General features: G+C 57.9%; 1 protein-coding gene across 1 annotated transcript in view; it reads left to right on the top strand.

The window, feature by feature from the left end:
• The window catches only part of TNS3 (tensin 3), a 173,628-nt gene that overhangs the window by 59,808 nt on the left and 98,708 nt on the right, over positions 1-15,112 (top strand). The window contains exons 5-10 of the mRNA XM_035026460.1: positions 1,384-1,436; positions 3,137-3,308; positions 4,998-5,048; positions 6,930-7,052; positions 10,559-10,623; positions 12,940-13,023. Of these exons, the coding sequence (XP_034882351.1) occupies positions 1,384-1,436; positions 3,137-3,308; positions 4,998-5,048; positions 6,930-7,052; positions 10,559-10,623; positions 12,940-13,023 (548 nt within the window). The remainder of the gene's footprint in view (positions 1-1,383; positions 1,437-3,136; positions 3,309-4,997; positions 5,049-6,929; positions 7,053-10,558; positions 10,624-12,939; positions 13,024-15,112) is intronic.

Here is a 15,112-nt window from a genome sequence, read left to right as displayed (position 1 = left end):
CGTGCATGTCTGTGTGCATGCATGTGTGTATGCGTGTGCGCATGTGTGCTTGTGTCTGCATGTGTGCGCGTGTGCATGTGTGCATGTGTGTGTATGCGCGTGCGCATGTGTGTGTTCAGCGGTCTGCCTTTCATGCACGTATCTATGTGTCTATGTGCCTATCATCTGTCTGTCATGGATCCGTCTGCCATCCATCCATGCCAAGCGATGCGGGTGGGGATTCTTGGGGGCCTGCTGGGACCCCTCAGGGCTGGTTCAGGGAGAGTGTGCCCAGCCTCCCTGACCTCCTGGGGGCCGCTGTCCTGTGCTGCTTGGGGTCCTGGCACCAAGGGAGCGGGCTCAGTCAGCCCCCAGACTCGTCTGTAAGGGGACACGTAGGAGAGGCATGTGTCCGCCAGGGACAGCCAGCGGGCAAACTAGGCATTCTGTGCGCGGAGGAGGGCGCCCTCCAGGTCCTGTCTCTGCCTGGGGGCCCAGATCACGGCCTCTGGTTTGCAGTTGGCTTAGGCACGGTGTTGGTGTGACTTCTGGGGAGTGTCCGTCTCCATTCCCGAAGTAGCCAGGATGAACTGGGTGCCCAGTGGGGTGCTGGTGAAGTGGGGTGTCCGAGCCTGTGAAGGGTTCCCCAGGCCCGGGATTGGCGGGAAGCAGGAGGGAGGGCTGGGGGATCTGGGCGTCCTGCCACGCACGTTTCCAGCATCACCCCCCTTCTGGGGGGGGGGTTGCGCCCTGGCTGGTCCACAGAACAGGGCCAGGACACGTGGCAGGCCCCAGAGAGGAGCCGCCCTGTTGTGGGAAGGGCTCTCCCCACCTCTGCCATCTTGGGCAAAGCCTTGCACACCTCTTGAGCCTTGGTTTCCCCGCTGCTGGAATGGGGAAGTGATTTTTACTCACGTAGTGGCTGGGCATGTGTCCCGAAGTCATACATACGCAGCCTTCGGGTATCGCGTTAACACACACGCACACGGAAGGGTTGTGGAAATTGTAAAGCAAGCTGGAGCTTTTCCCTGTTCGATGGGCTTCTTAAACCATAGACACAGTGGTTAGTCGTTTTTTTTTCAAGTATATACTAGCGGTAAAATTAATGGTAACCGTGACCTTGGTCGAGCGCTGCCTGTATACAGGGACAGGTCCGTCCCTGTGGGTCCATCCCACCATGGATCCTGTCCTTCGGGCTGTTCTGGGAGCGTGTGGCTGGGGGCCCGCAATCCCCAGGCCGAGATGCCCTGACATGCCGGAGACCCTCCCTGGCCTTAGGATGAACCCACGGTCACCGCGTTTGACTTCCCACCTTAAACTGGGACGGGCGGTGTCCTTTCTTCTTGGCGGGCTGCAGGCTGGGGACAGGGGGACCAAGAATGACCCATGCTTTGTCATTTGCAGGCTCCGGGGGGTTCTGCACCGTCCACTGCTCTCTGCCGTGCCAGACCACCCAGGTGAGTGGCCAGCCCCGTGCATGGCTCGTCTGTGTGTCCTTGCCCGGGGTCAGCTTGGTGTTACTTTATTCCGTAGTCATCTTAAGTTTGTTTTTTTTTTTTTTTTGACTTTAGGAATAAATGTTCAAAGGCGGTACATATCAAGTTTTTATTTATTTTCTTTTTCTGGGTGCAGCCTCCCAGCATTAAAGCCCAGATTGTGGGAAAGCGATTCTTTCCACGCACAGCTGTGGCATAATTGTGCAAGTGAACGTTGGGGGTGTTGCAGGGTTGAACCCAGCAGGTGCACTGAGCTCTGTCTGCCTGCGCCGCGGCAGGTGCTTGCTGGGACGGCCACATCCAGCACTCCCCGCAGGGCGGTCCCTCAGGAGCTGCGGTTGGTGGAGAACGCGCATTGTGACTTTTTAAATCAATGTTTAAAAAACCTGATTATTTTTTTAAAGTAATCAAAACTCTTTTGCGTCCCTCTGTAGCGCATAAGGTAGACAAAACAAAATCTTGGTGATTGCTTGCATCCTGATTTGAATAAATCAGCTTTAAAAATTAAGTTTATGATCTTGGATCTGATTGATGTTTCTTCTTTTAGGTATGATAACGACCTTGTAGGTATTCCTAAAAAGCTTCTATCTTCTAGAAAGAAATACTAACGTATTTATAAATGAAGTGATAGAATGTCTGGGATTTCTTCGAAGCAGGGTGATGGTGGAGGTAGCAGGGTGTGGGGGGCATGGGGGCTAATTTTGAAGTCGGATGATGGGTACGTAGCGGTTTGCAAAGTTGTTTTCTATGTTTTTGAATTTTTCCAAAATCAGGAGAGAAACACATAGAAAAGGGGCAGTAAATAAACAGACAACAGTCAGAAACCCCCAGAGCTCATGGCAGTGACAGTCGTGGACCCAAACCAGCATCCTGCGTGTGTCCTGCATCCCTCCATTGTTTCGCCGTGGGGTGTCACCCCGTTGGGATTGACCCAACACCTCGTCCCAAACACCCTCAGCCCTGAGGGCCTGTCCTCCTGGAGAAGGAAGGGGTGGAAGGGGCAAGGCTCTCGGCCACAGTCCCCAAGCACGTCCTAGTGATGCAGGTGCAGCTGGGGCCCGTGGACAGGCCCTCCCCTCTGCAGGCCCAGTGAACTTGGCAGTCCAGAGCTCGGTCCTCCTGCCTCCGTCCGCACCCCTGCCCTCCCACCCGCTGCCCCCACCCCCCCAGGTGTCCTCAGCAGAGAGCCCGCACACAGCCCTGCTTGTTGACCCGGCCGCCTCTCCTTCCCAGGGGAGGCACCCTGTCTTTGCAGCTGCTGACATCCCTTCCCAGGGGGTCCCCTCTGCGGCCTCCACAGCTGCCCCAGGATGGGACACGAAGACCTAGCGGTGGCCTCTGTTCTCCCCATCCCCTGCCTTACGCTCCCCCCCACCTGGCGCCGACCCGACCCCAGGAGGGAGGACCAGGCTCCTCCCCCCAGGGTCCCTCCCGAGGGGCTCCCTCCGCAGCGGAACAGTGTGCTTCTCCCCCGTGTATGCGCTGGGGTGGCTGGTGGTGCCGCAGACAGGACCGGGCAGGGCGTTCGGGCTTGTATGCTCCCGTGACCGGAGACCACGTGGAAGAGACTACAGAGGCTCCCGTGTGAGCAGCGCGGGCGGGCGCCTTGGCGTCCGCCACTCCGGGGACCCACCCCGCTCCTGACCGGCCCCCTCTCCTAGGCCCGCGGTGCTGAGCCCCACCATGGAAGACGGGCGCGAGCTGGACCTCACCTACATCACTGAGCGCATCATCGCGGTGTCCTTCCCCACCGGCTGCTCCGAAGAGTCCTACCTGCACAACCTGCAGGAGGTGACGCGGATGCTGAGGTCCAAACACGGGGACAACTACCTGGTGAGTGGGGGGGGGGCACTGAGCAGGAGTGGAGGGTGGGGACGGCGGGGGGACACCGACTGTGAGGACAATGAGGGACGCCAAGCACGGGGACAGTGGGGGGGGGACACTGAGCACAGGGAGTATGGGGGCACGCTGAGGTGGGGACAGTGAAGGGACGCCAAGCACAGGGACAGTGGGGGGGGGCACACCGAGCACGGGGAGAGTGGGGGGAGACGCGGAGCACGGGGACAGTGGCGGACACGGAGCGCTGCAACTGGGACGACACTGAGTTGCTGAAATGGGAAGCAGTCACCAAGTGTCTCGGGGTGGCTGCTGAGCCTGTGGGGGTCGTGGTCCCCTGCCTCTGTGCATCTGGTCCTCCGGGCCCCGGTTTCACGGAGGTGCTCTGGGGCTCCTCCCCCGGGCCTCTTGTCCGCTGTGCCGCCTGCTGTGCCTGTGGCCGCCGCCCCGGGCGCCCTGCGGGTGGGCAGCCCCCCTGGTGTGGCCGGCGTGCGGCATCAGACAGACCTGTCGGCCCCGGTGGGGGTCGGCATCCTGGTGTCAGAGCCCAGCCTTTCCCTCCTGCTGACCTGAACCACGAGGACCGACGGTGGGCGCCCGGAAGCCGCTGTGCCCTGGGGACGCGTGTGACGTGGTCGGAGGGAGCCCCCGTCTGGGGAGAAGTGTGGGCCAGCATCCCGTGCGTCCCCTGGCTGCCCGGTGTGACCACAGCACTGAAGTGCAGTCCCCGCGCTTCGTCTGCACCTGCCCCCGCCCCCACACGGCCTCCTTACCTGCTGAAGCTGCTGATCTCTGTCCCGCCTGACAAACTGAGGTTGCCACCCTTTTGGGTGACTACATGACTGTCTCCAAGAGCGGCCCAGAGGCAGAGCGGAGCCGAGGGCACCCCCCCGCCCCCCAGCAGCCTGTGTCGGCCCGAGCGGTCAGTGCGGCCCGAGCAGCGCCGTCCTGGCCCCTGAGCACCTGCCTGTTCCCCGGATGGCAGTCCTCAGCGTGACCTGATGGCAGGCAGGGAAAGCGTGTCCCAGCCCAGAACCCAGACTTCTGCTCTGGGGGCTCCACATCTTCAGGATGGCAGCCTTCTGCCCGGGGCAGTCTGCTCTGCAGGAACGGTCCCCCTCCTCCGGAATCCTGGCCCAGGGGTCAGCTCTCTCCTGGTCCCTGCGCCTGCCCTCCGTCTGCCCTCTGTTCACTGTCCCCAGATACCCGGGAGGGCCCTGGGCCCCGGAAGGCAGGGGCCTGGTCCTTAAATGGGACAGTGCAGCAGCTTGGTCCAGTTAGAGGGGCTGTGGACCTAGGTCAGGGCAGAGCCGCGCGCCCCAAGCAGACCTGCCCAGGCCCCCGCGCTCAGCTGTCTCTGCCGTGAGGGCACCTGATCTCCTCTCCCAGGCCTGCTGCAGCATGGTGGGGTCCCCGCCGGCTCTGGCCCTCGCTGCCTCCGTCGCGCCCCGCCCCAGCAACCGGGCTTCCCCGGGGACGGCCGGCCCCGCACAATTCCGTCCGCCATCCCTATGTATTTGTTCTATTTGTGTTTCATTCCATGACAATAACGTTTCTATATACGTTTCAATCTTTTACAATCCTTAGTCCCTGGAAGGCACACAGCGTGTGAAGTGTGAACGCTGTTTCCTCTTTGCCCTTCGAGGACGCGGACTTGTCTGATGGCTTTTTCTTTCCCCTTCACAGGTGTTAAACCTTTCCGAAAAGAGATATGACCTTACGAAGCTTAACCCAAAGGTACGACCTTAACCCTTTATGTTCTGAGTTCCGTCAGATGTCCCCGAAGCATATCTGCTCGTGCAAAAACAGTTCAAGTCTCTGTGGGATGTGACCTCGTAAGGGGTATCAGGAACTGTTCTTACCTGTGGGTTTTTTTGGGTTTTTTTTTTAAGATTTTTTATTGTTAAGGAATCTCTGCACCCATCATGGGGCTCGAACTCACCACCCCGAGATCAAGAGTCGCATGCTCTGCTGACTGAGCCAGTCAGTCAGGTGCCCCCTTGGGTCATTTTTAAATTAATTTCTTTTTTAATTTTTTAAAAAGATTTTATTTATTTGACAGAGAGACAGCGAGAGAGGGAACACAAGCAGGGGGAGCAGGAGAGGGAGAAGCAGGCTTCCCGGTGAGCAGGGAGCCCGATGCGGGGCTCGATCCCAGGACCCCGGGATCATGACCTGAGCCGAAGGCAGACGCTTAACGACTGAGCCACCCAGGCGCTCCCAAATTAATTTCTTTAGTTTGAAATAATTATAGATTTACAGGACGTTGCAGAATTATACAGAGCGATCCCACGTAGCCCCAGACCCAGTCTTCTCCAGTGGTAACACCACGCATTAACTAGTAATAAAGTGTTAGTGCCAGAAGCTGACGTTGGTGGGATCCACAGACCGTTTCTACCTCCAGGGTCTCCCTCCTGCTGCTTTCACATACTCCCCCCTCCATGCGTTCATCTTTTTCGTAGCAAAGATTTAGGGGAAGTCTTTAAGCTTGTGTATACATGTGAGTTAGGGTGTATGTCGTATATGTATTCCATATGTCGGAATATTCAAGCTATTGGAATGAGAATATACGGTGCATTGATGAATTGCCTATTTTTTTTTGAAGATTTTATTTATTTATTTGAGAGAGAGAGAATGAGAGAGAGCACATGAGAGGGAGGAGGGTCAGAGGGAGCAGCAGACTCCCTGCTGAGCAGGGAGCCCGATGTGGGACTCGATCCAGGGACTCCGGGATCATGACCTGAGCCGAAGGCAGTCGCTCAACCAACTGAGCCACCCAGGCACCCGGTGAATTGCCTATTTTAATGCTAGGTAACAAAAGTAGGATATAGAGGTCCTGGATAATAGCATCTCAGCTCTGCTCGACACATAGAAAAAAATCTAAGGGATTCACGGGTGTTGTAGCTGTTACCCCTATGTGGTGGAAGGGGTATGCGATATTTTCCAGCTTCCTGGCATTTTTATGAAATTTTCCCATCATTTTGCACTATTTCTGTTACTTTTATAGAAGAGACCTCTCCCCTTAAGAAAAGGAAGGTGGAATAGGACGTATTTTGCATCGCTGGGGGGTGGTGGAGGGTGTCAGGTTGCTCGGGGAGGCTGTTTCCCATGCAAGGACACGCTGTGTTCCGCGTCATGCGGTGAGGACCGTCTCTGTTCCTGCTCCGAACTGTAACCCGGGCTCACGGTACTTCCTCCCTCGTGGGCACGCTCCAGTCCTGAGAGGGGCATGTTTTCTTCAAGCACGTGGGACGGGCCGCTCTCTGAGACATCATCCGCGCGGTGTGTGGGGAACAGCTCCCTGCATTTTCCCAGACTGCGATTTCAGTCTGCACAGAGGAATTTTGGCAGCAGCTCCGGCCAAGAACTCCCGTTTCAGATCTGGCCCGGCCTCGGCCCTCCCCACGAGCCATGCCCCATTAGCGGCTCCGAAAGCCCTTTCTAGAATAGCCTTCCCGGCTGCTGGAGAGCAGATAAGATGGGGACGGCCGTCTCACGGGGGCAACATAATCCGCCCTGTGTTCCTTCCCGGTGAGGGCTCCTGGCCACAACTCCCAGCAGGCTTTAGGAAAGGAACTCGCGGCAGGGTTTTGGTAGAGAGCCCGTCTCTCCTTGCAGATCCTGGACGTGGGCTGGCCGGAACTGCATGCACCGCCCCTGGACCAGGTGTGCACCATCTGCAAGGCGCAGGAGTCCTGGCTGAACAGCGACCCCCAGCACGTGGTGGTCATCCACTGCAGGGTGAGTGTGCCCCGTGCTCGGGGCCCCGCAGGGACCGCCTTTCACACCCAGGTCCGGATCTGCCGGTGTTTGTCCTCACTCTCCCGGAGTTTGGCTCTAAAATTTGCAGGCCTCGGGTCGATGAACGCATAGCTGGACATTTTGAAACAAACGAAAGGCATGGACGATAGTGAACCATTTTATCTTTACGCAGTTTGGTTTTTTTCGGAAAGCCCTTTTGAGAAGGAGCGGCCGAGGACGTGGGGGGCTGTCTGAGTCCTGCTATAGTTGATCCATCTGAGCCTGGGGGCGGGATGCTGTTTGCTGCAAACGCGTGGTCCTCGCCCAGCCGGCTGCTCGAGGGGGATGGGAGTTGGTGCGCCCGGCAGGGTGGCCAACGCTGGCCGGGGGGAGGGCGCACCTCTGTCCTGGCTGCATCTGACCTCCGACCTCCTGGGAGCTTTCCTCTCATTCCTCTGGTTTCTCACTGCCTTCCTGCACTTCCCAGTCCTCGGGTCTGATGGGTGGAGAATAGGGCTCGACGGAACACCGCTGTCCCGAGCGGGGAAGCCCCCCTGGGCCCTCCATGAAGGACGCAGACCTGCCATGCGGTGCAGCCTATGGGAGGCACTTTGGGAAGGGACGGTGCTCCCAGAAGGAAGGTGCCCCTCCTCCTCACTTTGTACGTGACACACCGTGTTCCTGTGACCCTTGGAACATCACGAACATGTGGACGTTTCCTTCTTGAAATGTCTCTTTTTCAGATCTTTGCACATTCAAAAGCTGCAGGAAAATCCATTGCCTTGTGGAGTTGAGGTGCAGAGACCCTTCCCCTCGAGCTACGTTGGGCCGTCTGAGCCACTGTCCCCTAGGGGTTCTGAGACTCGCTCGTGTGCGGTCTGTAGGAAGGCGGCGGGCCTGGGTCGTGGTGGGCGGCAGGCCCCCGGCTCTGAGCAAATCCTGGCAGGTGCACACAAATGGATGTGCTGTTTCTTTCTCACTTTTCTTGCTTCTTCTCACACCTGACTTGATTACCTTCTCCAGCAAACAGTCAGGTCCCCCATTCGTTTTCTTACGAAATTACGTTCACTGGGGCCTTTTAGGGTCGCATTATATTAAGGATCTCCTTTCCAGATTTGTGTTTTGGTGCAAACTTCAAAAGAAGATAGGCTTTTTTTTTTTTTTTAAAACCAGTTCTTGTCAGTTAAAACAAACTGCTTTCCATCAGGCTTCGCCTGGTGATTTGAGAATGCCCCTCCGGGAGCTCAGTGCACAGAGCTTTCTGAGCAGCATTCCCTGGGTGGGGGTGGAGCAGCCCAGCTACCTGGATCAGGTGAGAAATGTAGGTCCCGTTCACCCCGACCTGCTGCCTGCCGGGGCCCCCAGAAGATTCTGGCGTGCCGGATTTTGAGAAGCTCTCCTTAACCACGTGTCCCATTTTGGTCACTGACTTCACTTTTTAATGAAGTCGATTATAGTACCCTTTATAATATCTGCACCACAGGTGACAGACTCACTGCAGAGAGATCTCCAAAACACATGCTGGTCCTACCCAACGCTTGGCTCTCTGGACAAGTCTTTTTTTTTTTTAATTAAAGATTTTATTTATTTATTTGAGAGAGTGTGTGTGCATGGTGCATGTGCACGAGGAGGAGGGGAGTGGCAGAGGGAGAAGCAGGCTTCCCGCCAAGCAGGGAGCCCAATGTGGGACTCGATCCCCGGATCCCGGGATCATGACCCAAGCCGAAGGCAGACGCTTCACCGACTGAGCCACCCGGGCGCCCAGGGACAAGTCTTGTTAGCGGGATTTATCAGGAGCACGTCGGGAGTTTGAAAACTATTTGCTCCTCTCTTGCTCCATTCTGGGGACATACAAGCCCTTCCCGAGACGTTCTAGAAAACGTGCCCTGAGAGAGAAGTCTTCACTTCACGTGACCTTCCAGATGTCGACATTAACAGAAGTGTATCTAGCTCGTGGCGGGGGTGAGATCAGCATCATCTGCCCAAACCCGTGAGCTCCGAGGAAGGTGCACTGCCTGCTGCGTGTGCCAGGAACGGGAGTGGAGCTGGGCCCCTGGCCGGGGGGAGGGCAGACCCAGGCCCAGCATGGGGACGGCCCTGCCCTCCTGTCGGCTACGCAGGGCGGGTTTGTGCGACTTTGCACCGGGCCCCCTCACTTCCACCTGCTGGCGACTGGCTGAGCGGACCTAGCCGGCAGCTCCTCTGGAAGGCTTCGTCCCCCGTGCTGTTTGGTTTTGAGTCGCTGGGGAAGGCCACCCCCTCAGCAAGTGGTGCAGTCAGTGGTTCTGACGGTCCTGCTCGAGTTCGGCCTCTCAGGAGTCACCAGAAACGCAGGGACTTGCCTGAGCCTGGCAGCTGCATGAGCCCCATGCGCGCCCGACGTGACAGAGGAGGTGTTTGCTTGTAGCCTGACGTGCACGGGACAGAGAGGCATGCGCTCTGGGTGACAGTCACACACCGTCGTGGGCCCCTTGGAGGTGTGGACTGGATTTGCTCAGCTGTTTCTTTCCAGGACAGACGTGGGGACAAGCACGTGTGCTCCTCTCTCTGGCTTGCCTAACTCGTTGTGAAAAACCCAGACAGCAGATAATTTGGGCTCTGGGGGCTGCAGGGTCTCGTCGTAACTGCTCACACCCGCCGTTGCCTGTGGATCTAGCCCCCGATGCGCCTGAACAGACAGGCGTGGCCGTGTTCCGTCAGACTTTATTTGCGGACCGTGATGGTTGAGCTTTCGGTGCTTCGTGTGTCACGGAAGGGTATCCTTCTGATTCTTTTGATTCTTCTTCACTTGTTCTAAAACGTGACAACTCGTGGCTCGCAGGTTGCAGGACCCGGGGTGGGCAGAAGTGGCTTGTGGACTGTGGTTTGCTGACCATTGATCTGGGTCTTGGCAGTATGTTCCAGAAGGTGGCAGTCCGCGGCTTTGGGTGTGGGTGGCCTGTCACGGCCGTGGTGCCTCCACACATCCCCTCCTGTGGGTCCCGTTGGCCTGGGGTTCTGGCAGCTTCCCATCTGGGCCGTGTGTATCTGTGGTCGCGGGCTGAGCCCTGCATGTTGGGGCCATGGTCCCGGTGTAACTGGGCAGGGCGGGGTCGGGGGCAGCGGGGTGATGCCCTCTGGGCTCTCCGGGGCTGCGTGCACTCAGAGCCCTCAGCCCCTGAGGCGGGCGTTCAGGTCTCTGTCACCTGTAATGAAATCACACTAAGTGCTTCCTCCCCAGCACGTTCTTGTGGCCCCGGTGGGACCTGGTGAGCTGACTGGCTGCCTCTGTGCAGATCTGCCCTCGGGGCGCCCACGGATGCCCCAGGCGGCACTGGCTCCTGCCGTGGGCTCCCGGCGTGTCCGCTGCCTGCTGGGCTGGGTAAGGCCGTCCCCCGGAGCCAGGACCAGAGGAAGCTGAGGGTGGCTCCCCAGCAGCGCAAGCTCTTTGTCATCCCGAGCGAATGAGCCTTCCACCTCTGCCACGGGAGTCGAGAGAAACCGAGTCCCTCTTTTGTCTCCTGCAGGGCGGAAAGGGACGCATCGGCGTGGTCATATCATCCTACATGCACTTCACCAACGTCTCGGCCAGGTACGTGGGGCGTCCGCGCTGCCGGGGTGCTGGCAGGTCTCGGAGGGGGAGGCTCGGCCGGGAACCAGCCCCAGCCGAGGATGTGCGGCTCTGTCTGCCTCATGCTGACGTTTCGGTGGCGGCGGCGGAAGTAAAGCGAGCGCACTGTCCATCTCTAACAGAAACCGTAGGGGTGGACGGGACCAGTACTGGAAGCAAGACCCGCGCGGTCTCACTGAGCGCCTTCTACCCTGTAAAGCCGAGTGGCCACGGTCGCCGTGCTTTGCGTGTCCTGGGTCTCTGGGAAGTGCTCTGCAGATTTGTCTTTTCTCCCTCAGTCCTCCAGGGTAACCCAGGCGGCAGTTGTCACCGCTCGTACTTTACAGATGACAAGACCGAGGCTCAGGCGTGTGAGCGGGAAGCTCCCGGCCTGTGAGTGGGAAGCTCGGTCTCGTCTGGTCCCCAGGAGGTGGAAGAGCCACCAGGGGACCTGCCCACAGGAGGCTGGGATGGCGGGCACAGCAAGGCTGGTGGGAACCTGCTGGCGCTGGGGGGGCTCGGCACGGTGCCCCGAAATCCCTGGTGCCTCCAGGCACATGGTGCCCCCGGACACACGGTGCCCCCAGACGCACGGCGCCCCAAGCACACATCTCACTCCCACTGAAATCCAGTCCAGAAATATCGTTCTTTGTGGGTTTGCATTTACCCTGTCGTTTCAATGGCTGCATTGTGAGGCAAGGGCCGCTCCACTCTCAGGACATACAGGCTCTGTTCACATTAGCCGATAAATCCTGCCCTTCCCAGCAGCAAGGAGCGAAATCTGACTTTCCAAGTGTTTTCTCTGGACACAAACTGTGGAGCTGGTGCCCGCCAGGGAGGAAACCCAAGCGCCCGTGAAACCCAGATCCCTTCTCGGTGATAATAAGGGTTTGTGTGTGCGCCAGAGCCCGAGGTTGCTGCTCACACCGAGTCCCCCAGCTGAGCCCAGACGTGCGGACGCTGCTCGGCGTTGCCCTCACATTTCCGCCCCAGCAGCGTGGCTCCACCCTGTTTTTCTCAATCACCACTCTTTCCCGAACGTGCGCCCCGGCCTCGGAGAGGTGGCGGCCCGGCCCCGTGTGTGGAGCTGGTGTTAGGTCGTTAGGCATGGGTGCATTGTCCCCGTCGAGGTAGCTTCTCGTGATTCCCTGCTCGGAGCCTGCCGTGATGACCAGCCTCTCACACATACATGTGTCCTCGATCATTTCTCCGCTTCCCCGCTTAGATGACATTCCCAGAAGCCGTCACGGGGAGCACGCATTTCTAAAACCTCTGGCATTAACGTGCTCGGGATTGCATCAGAAACTAGAAATCAGCAAGTAGCAGGAAGGCTCTTGGGTCAGCACCCTGGAGACGAGCGTTCAGGGAGACCGTCAGCGGGAACACTCCTAATGCTGACAGTGATGTTCTGAACACATGCACACACGCACACACACACACACACGGGCCAGAAATGCATTGTCAGCATTTGGTAAGACCTGTAAGCTCCGGGAAGAGGAATGCGTACAAGTGAGGGTGGGCACGTTTCAGCTTAGAAACATAACGCCCTCGATACGGTGAATGCTCAGTGCTGAAGGGGACCTTCTTTCTGGGACAGCCCCGTCAGTGCAGCCCAGGACAAACGCACGTGGTGAATCCCCGTGTTCTGCAGGGGTGCATGCATGCATGCTGCAAGGGGAGGGCCCAACTGCCATCAGATTTTCAGGGAAGCTTTGGGCTCAGACAAGACTCAGTTGCTGTGACCTCTTACACCCATGTCCCACGACTTATCTGAAGTCAGATCAGGCAGACCCGTGAATGCCCGGCTACTGGGTCTCCTGAGGATCCTGCTGAGTGCCCTCTGCTTGTGGGCTTTGGGTCGTTGGGGAGCAGGGTTGCCTGTGGCTGAAACTTGAGGACCATGATGTGCAGCCATGAGGGCTTGGAAGCTCGCCATCCTCATCAGCCGCCGCCGTCTGGCCCCCTCAGGCCTGCTGAGAGTCGTGACTCCCTGCGGGTCCCGAGCTGGCCCCCGGGGGCTTGCTGGCTGTCACTAACCGTGGTCTCTGGGTGTGCCCCACACCCTCGGGATCCCGACACTCACGCAGAGCCCTCTGCTGCTTCCCTGCTGTCATGGGGCCGGTGTGGCAATGGGACAGTTCAGGATGCCAGCCCCGTGCCCACCTGTGGGAAGGAGAGAGGGTGCCGCTGTGTTGGATGGCGTTCCAGGCCTGCGGGCCACAGCACCTGTCCCCGTCAGCCCACCACCCGCGGCGTCCACGCTGAATGCTGCGTCTCTCTCTCTCTCTCCTTTCTCAGTGCCGACCAGGCCCTCGACAGGTTTGCGATGAAGAAGTTCTATGATGATAAAGTTTCAGCTTTAATGCAGCCTTCCCAGAAACGGTATGTATGTGTCCCCGAGCCAGAGCAAACGGGACAGTGAGATTTTACATTTCAGAAAGTGGGGACAAGAGGGCCATCTCCCCTGACCCGCCAAGCGGAGGTGGGGAGGGCTGGTGGGTGCCCAGCAGTGAAGAAGAGCCCCCGTGCACGTGGGTGGCATGGGAGCCCCTGGCCCTGGCTGGCTCTGAGAGGTGGACCCAGGAGTCCCCCACGTGCTCCACACTCCACATTGGGTCCTCCACGCTCAGGGCCGGTATGGATTCATGCCATGATGTTGGAACTGGGTTCCGTCTGCTGGACCGGGGGTCGGCAAACCGTGTCTGTAATGGGCTGGCGAGTGGCTGGTCTGGGCCTCACAGGCCACGTGGTCTCCCGTCACGGCGGCGGCGGACCTAACACGAGAGTGAATGTGGCCTCATGGGCAGGTTTGTGTTTGGCCGACTCCTGCCCTAGGCTGTCAGCCCCTGAGGTCCGGGGCCCTTTCCTCACATTGGCCTCCCTGGCCCGCCCACCACCCCCTCTTGGAGCTCGGCTCGGCCCCCTAGGAGATGCTCAAGTCGGTGCTGCGAAGGGCCCTGGGGAGCAGACTTCCTCCTGCCGTGCGCCCCCGGGTGAGCCCACGCACCCTCCGGGCCTGGCTGAGGAAGGCCCTAGCCGCCCTCCTCCCAGACCCAGGTCTTTGCACAAGGTGACATGGAGCCAAGCACGTAGTCACCGCACTTTCATTTTAAAGCGAACAGCGAGGAATTGGCCAAGAATCGTCAAGATGGTTGCCAGGATGCTTTCCCATCTTGTGCGCCTGACCCTTCCATCAGCTCCCCCGGGTGCCCGCGGGCGTGGCTGAGATGGAGGGGAGATGGAGGGTTCCGCATCCAGGAGGCCGGTCACGGGTGTGTTTTGATCAGGAGCCGGGCCTCGATATTTCCATCTGGGAAAGGGATTTCCAGGCCACAAGGGGCATCTCCTCCTTTTATCCCGGGAGTTCCCAGTGTCTGGGCCTGTTTGTGGTCAGACCCATCTCCTCTCCCTCCTTCCCTTCACCCCTCCTCCCCTCCCCCTGCCCCCTGTCCTCCTCCCCGCTCCCGCCCCACCCGTCTTCCTTCTCTCCCTTTGCCCATCCAGCAACCCCTGCCTCTGGCAACCACCACTCTATTCTCTGCATCTGTGAGCTCTTGAGCTTATTTTGTTTGTTCATTCGTTCTGTTTTTTAGATTCCACATATAAGTGTCTTTTTCTGTCTGATTTATTTTGCTATGCGTAGTACCTTCGAGGTCCATCCACGTTGTTGCAGATGGCAGGATTTCATCCTCTCTTTATAGCTGATTCATGTTCTGTGATATATATAACACCACACCTCCATCCATCCATCCATCCATCCATCCATCCATCCATCCATCGACAGGTGGACGCTTGGGTTGCCTCCATATCTGGGCTACAGTCAGTATTGCTGTAGTGAACACGGGGTGCAGATTGTGTTTTTGTTTCATCAGGTAAATAACCCAGTAGTGGGATTACTGGACCACATGGTATTTCTATGTTTAGCTTGTTGAGGACCCTCCATACTGTTGTCCGCAGCAGCTGCATCAGTTGGCATTCCCACCAACGGTGCACAAGGGGTCCCCTTTCTCCGCATCCTTGCCGACACCTCTTGTTTTCCGTGTTGATTTTAGCCATTCTGACAGGTGTGAGGTGATACTTCATTGTGGTTTTGATTTACATTTCCCTGATGATGAGTGATGCTGAGCATCTTTTCATGTGTCTGTTGGCCGTCTGGATGTCTTTTTTTGAAAAATGTCTATTCAGATCTTTTGCCCATTTCTTTTTTAAAAAATTTTTTTATTGTTATGTTAATCCCCATACATTACATCATTAGTTTTAGATGTAGTGTTCCATGATTCATTGTTTGTGCATAACACCCAGTGCTCCATGCAACACGTGCCCTCCTCAATACCCACCACCAGGCTAACCCATCCTCCCACCCCCCTCCCCTCTAGAACCCTCAGTTTGTTTTTCGGAGTCCATCGTCTCTCATGGTTCGTCTCCCCCTCCGATTTCCCCCCCTTCATTCTTCCCCTCCTGCTATCTTCTT

Source organism: Mirounga leonina, unplaced genomic scaffold, assembly GCF_011800145.1.
Source record: "Mirounga leonina isolate KUSES-001 unplaced genomic scaffold, KU_Mleo_1.0 Mir_199, whole genome shotgun sequence".
In the NCBI taxonomy this organism is placed as follows: Eukaryota; Metazoa; Chordata; class Mammalia; order Carnivora; family Phocidae; genus Mirounga; species Mirounga leonina.
Note: the sequence above shows the minus strand (reverse complement) of the source record. Positions and strands in the feature narration are given on the sequence as shown.